The 13,785-nt window shown below is 33.7% G+C and overlaps 1 protein-coding gene across 4 annotated transcripts in view; it reads left to right on the top strand.

Moving 5' to 3' along the window:
* The window catches only part of CACNA2D1 (calcium voltage-gated channel auxiliary subunit alpha2delta 1), a 512,561-nt gene that overhangs the window by 271,038 nt on the left and 227,738 nt on the right, over positions 1-13,785 (top strand). For all 4 annotated transcript variants that reach the window (XM_044245916.1, XM_044245914.1, XM_044245915.1 and 1 more), the window contains exon 4: positions 6,616-6,675. In XM_044245916.1, coding sequence (XP_044101851.1) covers positions 6,616-6,675 — 60 coding nt within the window. The remainder of the gene's footprint in view (positions 1-6,615; positions 6,676-13,785) is intronic.

The raw sequence follows: 13,785 nt of genomic DNA, 5'->3' as shown, positions 1-13,785 counted from the left end.
TCTCCCCCCAAGATCAAACAAATAAAAAGACCCATGGCTAAATGTCAATGTCCAGAAGTACACACTCTTTTTAGAATCAGTCCTGTTATTTGAGATACTTCCATTTTTGATAAAAGCATTACTTTAAAAAAATGTGTTCTCCGTGTGACAAATTCCACTGACATAAAGTAAAATTAATGAAGTATGTATTTTGTAACCATTAGGAAAACATCTGTCAAACACTGATGACATGATCTATTTGTGTGTGTTTGTGTGTATGTGTGTGTCTGTGTGTGTGTGTGCTGGTTTTATAATATATGATCTAGGGATGTGTATAAAAACACCTTAAAAGTAGGGAATATGTCCTGTATTTTTATTCACATAACAGTTCTAGTACAGCAAGTATTTAATAAGTATTTATTGAATAAAAGTATTGAATATAATATATTGAATATATTCAATGTGAATATATTAAAATTCAATATATTGAGTATATATTGAATATAATTATATTCAATAAATCCTTACTATTTATCTCCTATATATGTCTGTCTGTCTATCTATATATACTACTATATATCCTTACTATATGTCTTCCTCCCAGTCAGGATGGGTATTTACATAGTGATCACAGTAATCAAGTGTTGAAATGTGCCACATTTAACTCATCTTGGTTAGTCTATTCAAATTTTATAACTTTTCAATCTTAAATTCCAGTTTCCAACTTGACTTCTTCAGCCAATAGATCTTTTTCAGAGTTTAGTAGATGTGACTTAAAAAAAATATATATATATATATAAAATATATATATAAAGCAATTTGTCTACATGTTAAAATTTTTATAGTGGTATTTTTGTTCACCAGGATATAGTAAGTTGTTCAAGAACTTTGATAGATCCTGCGGGGCATATGTGTTTATATCAGTTTAAATAAAATTGTTTATGCTTTGTTTTATGTGGAAAAGAAACACTGCCTTGTTTCCCATTATTTGGCTAAAGATATTGGAAAGAGAAGTACATTTTTTTACCTTTGAAATGGAACACTGTATTAGATATGAAAGTATGATGTTGTCTACTTGAGATCGTCACCTCAAGTAACTCAAGTAGAATTGCTACTTGTAAGTACAAGTACTTGTAAGTACTTATAAGTACAAGTTACTACTTGTAACTCAAGTAAAGTGAGTTACACCTCACTTTCTTTTTTTAATATTTCAAGAAATGAGGTAAGAAAGCAGAACATTAATGATCTATTCTATTTTCTCATTCTGTTTATGGCAAAAATAAATTAAAATAAAATTGAGCTTATTTTATTGTCTACTATATTAAATCACTATATCCCCTGAATTGCATTTGGACCACCATGTGGTTCTGTAGGCAAGAGATTTTATTTAGGGCAAAATACAGTGAAATGTAGGGACTGTTAAGATATTCCCATTCATTTCACTCATATATGTCCATGTTGAATTGGTCATCAGTGATTATAGTTCTAACCCAGTCTAGTCTTTGAAGTTACATTTGAAGGATTTAAAAAGACACAAACTTCATTGAGTTTCTAATGTGCTAGCTATTTAGCTTAGAAATAGAAAATATGAAGGTAAATATTATTCTTAAATGCTGAAAAATGTTAAGTCCATTGCCAAAAATCCCATAGTTAGTGAATAGCAGCACCAGATCTGGAAACCAGATCTGTTTGATTGAAAAGTTCATGCCCATTTACATTATACCTTCAATGTAATTGCCTGTACCTGTAGGAGCAAACATAGAAGTCTCTTCATTCATCCAGGTCTGCTGTTTTCAGAAGGTAATGTTAGACCATGGAAATGATTATTCTGATTCTTTTAATATGTTAAAAACATTTGATGAAGATAAGCAAAACTCATTAGAGTAATTAAAAAATTGTCAAGATAGGCATAACACAATAAATGGCTAATTCTTAGTGGGTGTTAAGTATTTGTACATTAATTACATTAACTTGCATATTTTACTTAGATTAGTCTATTGTGTTCATCTATTACCTCTTTATTAGAAGGAAAAATCTTGACATCGACCGGCCAAAGAAATTGTTTTGAATTGGAGATGTTTCTTTGAATGAGGTTTCTAAGCCATTCTTGATATTAACATGAGTGTCGACATTATTGGAATCTAACTGAACTGTCAGATGATACCTGAAGGTTTCCTTTCAAAGCTATTAAAAGAAAATTCTTTATAATTAAATATTTCAAAAAACTTTTAGTTTTCATCTGCAATTAACGAATAGTCTAGGAACCTTATAATATGCAGGTTTAGAAAATAGTCTATTCCAAGAGAAAACACATTTAGGTATTATAAAAGGGAATGATAGAATTATTTCAGTATACACTGTATAATTATACTGCTTGTATTAGACTTTCATATCACCTGACAGAATTCAGAATTCAGTGCTAGTGGAAGAGATAAGGATATGACAAAAAGTGAAGGCTGAGAATGAATAGGCCTTCAAGGGAGCTGGTCTTTCTCTGATCTGATAAACATCTCCCATTCTCTATTTCTGTTTCTTTCTTTTCTTCTTCATCTTCTTCATCTCTTTCTTTTTTTTCCTTATAGATCACTGCATATCAAAAGCCTTTTCTTTGATTAGCAGTGTTCTCTCAGGATCTGAGGACAAGACCTACTTAAAGACCGCTCCTCAGCTGATATATGATTTTTTGTGCTGTTTTGTTTTTTGTCTTCAGCAATTTCCAAAAATTTGCTGGGAAATTTTACATTAGCCTGTAATAGTTTTCTACCAGTGTTTTTGGTTTTGGTACTATTATATCTTTATATATTCTCTGAATGTCTGGTGATGTTAATATTTTTAATGGATTAAATGGAGACTCGTTTGGTTTTGTAGTCTGATTATAAGCTTTAGAGTCAGAAGGCTTAGTCATTTTGTTAAACTTATGAGTCCTCAAAATAGTCTTGAAATGATTTTTTGTTTTAAATGCTCAAACCAATAGGTGGGTAGGGATGTATATATTAGTAATACATCCATAACATTGTATATATACTTACTGTTCTATACCCAAGGAATTTTCATATAACGTATGCTGTATCATTTATGATAAAGCCATTTAATCTATCTGACTTATCTTAATAAGAGCAGAATTGTTTCTATCTTCTCTCAAAGGTATTTATGCTGAGTTGAGTCTTTTGTATCTGTCTATACTTGGTCTGGTTTTAATGTTTGATACTAGATTAAACTGTACTATAAATTAAATGATGAAAAACACATTTTCCTTATTCTGAATTAAGTTATTGTTACAGGATGGCACTGTGGCCATAACTGTAGTTACATACTGAGTCATATACTGAGCAAATGTTCACATTTTATTAGGTAGGAATTTTATCAGTCTTAACACAATTTGCCCATGGCATTTAGCTGTAGATCATTGGCCTTAAAAATAAAATGTCACTTGACCAGAATAGAAGTTAATTAAGGACTTGAAGTGTCCAGAAGACATGTCAGTTTTCTACAAGTCGTGGCTAGCTGGTCTTTTGCCACAGGAAAGAGCACCATCATCAGCTATTGGTCCCCAAGACACTCTGTAAGTGTAAAGTTCAGTCTTCTGTTTTATTATGAAATTTACTAGATGAAAAATATTTCATTAAATTTTGCATGAGCAAAGTAGTGCATTTTCATGATTATGTATTTATAGATTTCTAAGCTGGGGATATAAAATTTAGCAACTTTTAAGCTTCAAATGAATCTTTCAAAATACCTTTTTTTCTTATACATAACTACATTGTTAAGTTTCTAGAACCATTTTAGAATCTTGCAATAAATGAGATTCCTTTATAAAATGAGTGTTTAAAAATATTTTTTAATGTTTTTTATTGATTTTATATTGAGATAGATATATATATGTATATATCTCAATAAGGGAATATATATCAGTAAAGAAATAAAGCTGATTTGGTCTCTCCTCCTAGGAGAATTGTCTTTTGGAAGTTTTTTGCCATTGTTCATCCCTTTTAATTTTTTTCCTAGAACTAATTAACTGACAATTACTGTCATTATAGCTTATAAACATGGATTATATTCATATCATAAGCCATGTGATTCAGGGTCAGATCAATTAAGTTGTACTTTCTTATGCTCTCCAGCAGAGAGAACAATGCGGTAGTTCGAGCTAAAGCTCTGAAAAGCACGTTCTGGCTCTGTGGGTGAGAATGTCCTCTAGTGTGTTTTGTCTGTGGGAATGGTGACCTCCTTCTGTGTTTTGTGCAAAGAAAAATCTTAACATTCCTCTCTAAGACATAAAGACATTTTAGAGTTCTAATCTTTCTTAGTCAAAAAACTTAGTTAACTTATGTAAGTTTTACCCAGTATTTTGTTTAAATTCTCAAAATGGTCATTATTCATCCTGTACATATGAACATTTAGCTCTTCATGTATAGCCTGTTAAAAATGAAGACTTGTATTCTGAATTTTGTCAAGAATATGCCTTCTGGGGGCACCTGGGTGGCTCAGTGGGTTAAGCCTCTGCCTTTGGCTCAGGTCATGATCTCAGGGTCCTGGGATCGAGCCCCACGTCGGACTCTCTGCTCAGCAGGGAGCCTGCTTCCTCCTCTCTCTCTGCCTGCCTCTCTGCCTACTTGTGATCTCTGTCTGTCTAATAAATAAATAAAATCTTAAAAAAAATAGAATATGACTTCTGGTTTATTTTCTCATTTTGCATAGAAGACATTGCTTCTATTTCTACCTAATTTTTATTAACTTTCTGCAACATTTTCAAATTGAATTTGAATTTTCAGAAGTATTGTGTTTTTTTGTTTGTTTTAAAGATTATTTATTTATTTATTTGACACGAAGAGAGAGAGACGCAGCAATAGAGGGACACAAGCAGAGAGAGAGAGAGAGAGACGAGAGAATCTTAAGCAGGCTCTATGCTCAGTGTGGAGCCTGACATAGGGCTGGATCTCACGAGCCTGAGATCATGACCTGAGCTGAAATCAAGAGTTGGGTGCTTAACCAGTGGAGCCACCCAGGTGCCCCTACTACCTCTTCTTTTAATCTGTGTTTGCGTACTGGCTGATAAACTGAAACCATTGTCATTTTAAGCACACTGGAGAAGTTTTCTTTTAAATTCAGTTTAGGAATTCCTAACTGTAGATCTCCCATTTGGCAGTATTTTATAGTCATTAGTAATACCTACTTAATAGCTTCACAAGTGAACTGATCATAGTATTATATAACAGGGCATCCAAATCAGTAACTAATATAAAAACTGGCATAAAGATATGTTTCCGTAATCAAGTATAGTCTGGACTCCTTTGAAAGAGCCCTCGCTGAGGTGTAGTTCACAGTGAAAGATCAAAACGTGAACCAGTAATCCATTACAAGATTTATACTTTTTTAAAACCTAAGCCTGATTGTTTGTTTCTTAAGAATGAGTTTAATATTTATATTTACTGTATTTACTGTTCTGTTCTTCTTCTTTCTGCCGTCGTCTCCTAGCTGTGCTTGGGGGCAGGCTACTGCTGAACTTAACATTAAGTCATTTCTCAAAGGGATGTGGAGTGCAAATGGAATGAATCATAATAATCGAAGTTAGATAGCTCACATCTATGTTCCTCACTGTCACCTGTTCTAAGGCACTGTTCTAAGCACTGCACATTAAATCACTCACTTAATTCTTTCAGCCATCCAGGAGCCTACTTTGCCATTATTCACCTGAGAAAATTCCCAGGTTTGCCCAGCTAGTATGCGGCAGGGTTGGTATTTCAATCCAGGCGGTCTGGTTTCAGATCTGTTTTATCACTAAATGTCACTGTGTCTTGTAAAAGCTTCTCACACAGCGTGATAGTAACTCTGAGACATACAAAGAGAAAAATCCGAAAACTTAGAGAAAGAAAAAAAATAGAGTTTGTCTATAAAGTGTGATTAGCAGACTGACAACAGACATTTTATCTCCAACTGAACTTGATGGAATAACGTTTTAAAAGTGCTAAAGGAAAAGTCAGGCTAGAAATTTTGCACTACATTAATATACAAGAGCAAGTATGGCACAAGCCTATTTTCAGATATGCAGCTTGTGACAGTTTGGTACTCACAGATTATCTCTGGAAGAACTAATAAAAATGTACTTCAGCAAAAAGAAAATTATCTCATTTTGATGGCTTTTGGTAAAAAACAAAACCAAACAAGACAAAAACCATAATATGCTGTTAAGAAGATGCCTAGGATGGCATTGAGCCCATATTGGTCTCTCACTATCATTTCCTTTTTATGCATATAAAAATATATGCTATGAAGTATTTACAAAAAATGGGGTTCTACCAAGATGAATATAATCTACTTATTAAAGCTTTCTCTAAAGCTGAAATGTTAGTCATTGAAAGCAGGCATTCCTGGTGTCCACATCCTCTGATGACAACAGAGGTAATAAACCGTGTTATTCAGGAATAGTTGTTTATTCGTACTACTTGAGTAAATACACATAGATCAGCTCTAGTAGGTTAGATTACTAAATGATTGGGAATTTATGATTCATGAATAAGGAGTTTCTTTTGCTTGTTTTGTCCTTATAATTGATTTGAAAACCTTAGTGTTTTGTGTATTCACAAGTATATATGCATGTGGTCATTTGAATTCTAAGATACGATGTTTCCTTTTCAGCGCTTGGCCTTGGAAGCAGAGAAGGTTCAAGCAGCCCACCAGTGGAGAGAGGATTTTGCGGTAAGGACCCTTTTTAAGCACTTGAGTGACATTTTGTGCTTGATCTATTATGATTAGGGTGACATTTTTTTAGTGATAGAATCTTTCATGTTTTAAGACCAAAACTGTGCTATATCTATATAGATATATAGATATATAGATATATAGATATCTATATATCTCTAAAAAGTTTGCTTTTGGGTAGTCAGGGCCAGTAAGTTAGTCAAAATGTTCTTGCTTATGTTCCATATTAAAATAAGTCTTTTGAAATGTTCTCCTATAATAAAAGTTACTTGTAAAATTAATTACATCCAGATAGAATTACATTATAATATCTGAATCACCACTGTAGATATGATGGATACACCAGTTGAAAAACAAGATGCATTTAACAACTTGGGAGTTTGTAAGAAGTTTTGTGCATATTACCATCACCTTGGTGGTGGGCAGTGTGACTGAAGTAAGAATGAATGTATTAAACTTTGTAAAATTTAATTTGCTCCACTTTAGCTAGAATCAATCTTTCTTTCACTGTGGCCTACTTTTAGAAGTTCTGATACTAGCTTTTCCATATATATTTTTGATAAGCTTGTACCCTAAGAGTTATTGAGCTAATTATACAAATGCAGAAATTCTCATCATAATGAATTTTGTCTATCTGTCCCATCCGTCCGTCCGTCCATCCATCCATCCATCCATCTATCCATTCCTCTGTCTATCCTTTCATTCTTCCTCCCATCTATCCATACATCCATCCGTCCATCTTATCTATCATCTATCTTTCCTTCTTTCTCTACGTATCCATCCACCCATCCATCAATCTATCCATCCATCTTCTTTCCTCTGTTTCTGTATCTGTGTATGCATCCATACATCTATTGATACATCTATCAATGTATCCAGCCTTTCAACTCCCCAATCAATCAATCAGTCAATCAGCCAGCCTCCTTACAGTCAGGGACATAGTGACTGTATGCCCTTCATTGTTAAAATATTTATCTTACATATTTGAATTATTTCATTTAGAGTGAAAATCTCTCTAGTTTCTGATCATAGAAAAGTTCCATATAACTAATTTGGGAGATGTTTAAAATAGAATTAGAGTATGAGTGACAGCTTGATTGTTATTAAATTGGTTTTGTATGTTTTGTAAAACAGAAGTCTCAAAATTGTGTGTAAGAAAGTTGTGCTTCAAAGAACACAATTAGAAATTAGCACTTTTACTTTGCGTTAGCATGATTATGTTGTATATCAAAGGAAAATATGCTACATGATATGATATTCACTTATATGGTAATGGTTAGTCTTCCATGCTTCTGATGTTATTTATTGTTACTGTCTTTTCCCAAAATTTATATTTCTTAAGCCAAATATCTAATCTACCAGCTAGAGACTCTATTTGACTACAGTCAGTTTGTTTGGTTCTTTTACTCAATTGGTTATATTGCCAGAGTTGGTATCATGTAGATACGGGCTTAGCCCATAATCGGACATAATTGGTCTCATCCATAATCTATAGAGAAAAAAATTGGTGTTTAACTTAGAAACATAAGTTTGAGTATTGAGGGCTAATTGTAAGTGCGTCCAATGAAGGGATTTACAAATTGTTAGTTTCTTTTAGATGAAAGGAACACAAATTTGAATTTTTTGTTGTTGTTTTCTATCCACACATCCAATAGACAAAAAGTAGCCAAACTAATTTGTCCAAATAAATATCCTTTTGATTAGTTAATATTAAATAAAAATAATTAGTTAATATTAAATAAAAATTGATCTTTTCCTCCCATCTCGAAAGTGGCATTGTAAAGGCAATGTGAAGACATAGTGGGTATAAAGCTCGACCTTCTATTCTGCTTAGTGTTGGGTTAGTACGATTAATGTTGTTTTAGTTTAAATTTTGAGTAATTCTTAGAACTCAGAAAATCATTAAGTTCACACAGATCAGCTTTTGTAATATATTGATTCCACTGCTGTTCATAAATTTTTCTTTGGAATTAGGTACTATTTCTCAATAGCCATTTATTAATTATAGGTCGGTTTCAATTTCCTAAGGAGAAATAATGTGGTCAAGAATAAAGAGGCAAGCAGCGATATAGTAATGCCATTTATATCATTGGTATGATTGCTATTGTTTTGTTTAATTATTATGTTATAGCTTTCTGGTTTAAGGGTTTCTTTTGTAGATATATTGTAAATCCCTTGATATTATCAAATGATTAACACTAAATCGACATTTTGGCAATGATTTATTTCTCCTTACAGAAGTAATGGGCAACCCTTGTCCATGACATAAAAACTCTCAATCTGTATTGGCTGTTAACCTATTCTACTGTATTTTATGGCATGTGAGCCATCATCAGTTGTAAGACACCCTATCATTTATGTATTGCTAAGGAAGAAAAAAAGAAGCCAATTAAGTTATGAGGCATTAGCAATTTTAAGATGTATTCTGACTTCTCAGGTGTCGAAATGTGAAAAAGTTTACCTTGAACTGTAACCCCCGTTCTCTGCTCTCTTGGTGCCTGTCGCCACCGAGTAACACTGCTGGGATCAGTCATGCAAGAGGACACCTTGGTCCACCATGACACAGAAGCTATTACTCAATCTTACGCGGTTAAATAGAAAGTAAATGGTTTTCTCAGTAAGTATTAGGAGTTCTTAGCAAATAGTGACCACCGTGTAAGAGAATTCTTGGACAAATTCTGTTCTTAATTTCCCCCTAGATTACTTCACAATTTATTTAGGACCTATGAACATATTGATTGACATCAAAAGAGATTGTTAAAGGGAAAACAAGTTAGTCCACTTTAGAGCTCTGTCAACTCATTTCCTGAGTACCTTTCTGGAAGGATTGTGAACAATGTGCACAGAACACAAAACTGTCCCGATTTGCACACTGAGAATTGATACTTTACGTCTTATACCATGCCAGCCACATTCAGTCTTCACAACAGTCTTCATATTTCAAGAGCCCTTTGAAATATCATGTTATTATATGTTCAAAGAAGAGAATGTGAATGCAGTGAATGTAAACTCAAATATTGCAAAAATAAGGCACACTTTTTCCTTTTTTTCTGCCTGATGAACCAGATGATGCTTCAATGCACGTTATGTAGCAAGAGTCAACAAATCCTTCGACTCCATAAAACAAATCAAACTTAAATTTTTGTCTAGAAACTAGAAATAATCAACATTAAATCTCCTTTTAGGAGACTACCCAAAATAATTGCAAATTTTATCACTACTTTACCCAAGTATCTAAAAAATATTTAATTTGAAGGTAGATGCTACCATATTCCATAAGGCCCTCTTTTTAAATTTTATAATCCCTTTGTCTTTTAAGATATTTAACTCTTTGTATCACTGTGACAATTCTTTAATGCCACCCATTAGTAATTTAACAGTAGGGTGATTTAGAAGGCAGGAATCATTTCCTAAGAGGTATGTTAACATTTCCCAAAGATACAATTGTCGGATTCTTCCTTCCAGTGTAAGTAGGCAAAATTCATTCATATTACTTAGGCAAAACGTTGATTACCATTTCCTATTCTTTAATGTAGCGAAATCTCAGGAACAGCAAGAACAAAAGGCAGAGCACTAAAATGCTGAAAATGTTGGCAACCAGAAAAGGCCCCTGTTGTAATTCACACTCTCCCTCCACGCCACTCAGTTCCCAATTGAATGTACAATTGAGCTAACAAAGGGCATACACTCTAAATGGATTAAGATTTATGCGGTCATGCATTTACAAGTTCAAACTAATATTTGTAAATAAGTTGTATCTACCAGCTGCCTTTCAGGTCTCCACGCAAATTACGGGTGTTAACGGTGACATTTTATGTCACTTATGATGGACAAATTATTAAGGACAGGTGGGAAAAGAAAAAAGAGAGCTTAGAAAACTAATTGTTCTGCATGCAATAATTGCTGTTATTTCTACCGAACGGATCTTTTCCAGTTGCGTTTGAAATCTCATTTGATTACTTTGCCATGGTTGGTTAACTTAAGCAATTTTGTTTCCAACTAAGCCTGCGATATTAATTGTACTTACACATGTATAAACATAAGGGGTGCCTAATTTGTATTTTAATAAGTAGGATCTTTATGTATGGCTTATTAGCATCAGCTTGTTACTTTGCAGACTGAGTACAGACGCCTAGAAATTGGCCAGTAAATAAAACATTTGAGGAGCCTTTTTTAGCTTCAGCTCTACGGAGAAACTAAATTAGAAGGTGAAAATTTTTTCTGGTGAAGCTGAATGTTATTGAGTGTCAATCATGCTAACTTGGTTCTCCTAATTTAGCGTTATTTTTGTGTCTTAAAAAAATCATCTTGCTCAAATTGAATTTTTGAAATGTTGCTTTAAGAGTTTTGTGTTTATAGGAGTTAAATAAATAGGTATGGGTGTTAGGTATTTAATTATTTCATCTGTCTTATTCATTACATGGAACTGCGTCTCTTCTGTTGATTGAGGCACAAACAATTGTGAATATGTGAACTGTAAAAAATATCATATTTATTTGGTTATATCATATCAAGATCAACATTGTTCCAAGTTATAAATTGGTATAGGTTCTAGATGTGGTAGAGCTGTTTTCAGGAATAAAAAGTGGGGAGTGGCATGCTATAGTAGTGAATAAGTGAATTAAATGAAATAACTTGGTAGATTACCAAAATAATTTTGGGCTCTGGGTGGATTAATTTTTTGTTTTTGTTTTGTGTGTTTTTGTATCTGTGTTTTTTTTTTTTTTGTTGTTGTTGTTTAGTTCCTTCCTTTGGTGGAATTTCCCTGTTGAAAATATAAAATATTTTAATATATTTTTGCTACATGTCTTCTACTTTTTTACTACTACTTTCTTTTAAGAGTCTTGTCCATCTATTCTCGTTATGAAGATAGATGCAAAGGAGCCATAGAGCAAAACTATTTCTTCCCCAGATTCTGGACAACCGGTTTCATGGGAAAGAGACATGTTTGTGATGCCTTACTCTTTTTGTTTAGGCATATATGAATGTCCATAGTTAGAGCATTATAATAGAGTTATAACATTATAACAGAGTTGAAAATAATAACCATGAGCTTTATTTATTTATTTATTTTTAAGATTTTATTTATTTGAGAGACAGAGATCACAAGTAGGCAGAGAGTCAGAGAGAGAGAGAGAGAGAGAGGACGAAGCAGGCTCCCTGGTGAGCAGAGAGACTGATGCAGGGCTTGATCCCAGGACCCTGGGACCATGACCTGAGCTGAAGGCAGAGGCTTTAACCCACTGCGCCACCTAGGTGTCCCATAACCATGAGCTTTAAATGGTTAGTTATTCTAGGTGGGTAACCCTTATCTTTTGTTTCTTTTATTGAAATATAGAAGCTAAATATTTGTACATTAATTACCTATACGATAACACTGGTTTAATTTTTCATAATTTTTGTTAAGTTTTTTAATTTATTCAATGGTGACAGATCAAGCAAGAGCAGGAACAGTGGGGAAGGGCAGAGGGGCAGAGGAAGAGGGAGAAGCAGGCTCCCCACTGAGCAGGGAGCCCGATGTGGTGCTTGATCCCATGACCCTCGGATGGTGATCTGAGCCGAAGGCACACATTTAACTGAGCCACTCAGGTGCCTTCATTTTTCATAATTTTAATATTTAATAATAATCTTCCCCAACTTCACTTTCTATTATTTCTGTTAAAGCTAAGGTCACATGATAGTACAGTAGAACACCCTAAAGTAAGACATCATGACAGTATGTTTAGGATACTGCAAACTTAGATTTAAATAGGGCTGTAAATTTTTTTGTTGTTGTTTTTGGACACCTGTCTCAGGAAGGGAGGGAGAATTTGCAAAGACAGTTATCACTGACTTAGGAAACAGGGAGATGGATCTATTTTTCAAGATCCATCTGCTGCTTTAGTATCCTAACGTGAAACTGATAAAAACATTGCTAAATTATTGGGAGATTCCTGGAATTGGTGCCAATGTTCTAAAAATGCTAGCCATCTAGAGCACCCAGAATCTTCCTCATTGACATTGAAGTTAGAATTGATTACTGTCACAGCTGGTGCCAACTTGTAGCTGTCACAAGAGAATTTTCCAAACTAGTGATTTCATTAACTTCTCCATTACTTTAGCTGCATATTATTAAAATTTTTGGACACCAATTTATTTGCATTAAGATGGGGTTTACTATATTAATTTTTCAGCCACAAGAGAAATAAAAAAAAACGAACAAAAATGTGTAAACGTTATGAATCACTGCAATTTACAAATATCGCGCTGTGTGCAAAGAATTTACTGTATAACCTTCTGTCCATTTTATTTCCTTTTTTAAAAAGTTTCAGTGACTCTCCATTTAGCATCAATGGCATACTGTTGTCTGCCCCTGTCTTACTTTTCCTAAATTTTCTATTGCAGTATCCCCCAGTAGCTATTATCATTCTGAAATTCCAAGCATGAAACAGTGAACTGCTTGACGTTTCTCTGCCACATTATTTCTTTCTTTCATCTTCAGACCTTTTGATGATGTCTGCCTAGAAGTCTCCCCCATCTCTCCAATTTCCTCTTGGTTTTGATCCCCCAGTCTTGGATTTGTTGTCTGTTTTATATAGTCCCCTCATTCCCAGTATGCATTCCTATTCAAAATATACTCACTACATTATTTTCCTTTTTCTACTTTCTTTCAGCACTAAAATGTAAACTTCCTAAGGATAAGAACTATGGCTGATGCATTGCTAAGAAAATTGTAGTCTAGTCGGCAGTCCATAACACAGAGTAGCCTTTATGTAATTTTTTAAATTACTTACTTATAGATTTGAGATACCTATTTTTACTCTAAACATTATGGTCAGTTATACTGGAGATATAGTGAAAAATGTATTTGAACAGCACGTTTTATGTCTGAATATATTTGCCCACCGCCATGGCGTAGTTACAGAACACTGGGTTTGGAATTATGCAAATCCGTTTCAAATTTTGTCTTTGCCACTAACTTGCAATGCACTTTTTAGAAAGTAATAGCCTTTGGAATATCACCTTCTTTATTTAAAAACTCCTGGTTTTGTATTCTCTACCAGCGTAATTATTTTTGTTAGTTGCTCAGTAATTGTCTCTCTGTGCTCCTATAAGCCCTGTCTCTCA

This window comes from Neovison vison, chromosome 4 (assembly GCF_020171115.1).
Source record: "Neovison vison isolate M4711 chromosome 4, ASM_NN_V1, whole genome shotgun sequence".
Classification (NCBI taxonomy): Eukaryota; Metazoa; Chordata; class Mammalia; order Carnivora; family Mustelidae; genus Neogale; species Neogale vison.
This window is presented reverse-complemented; position numbering and strand designations above follow the sequence as displayed.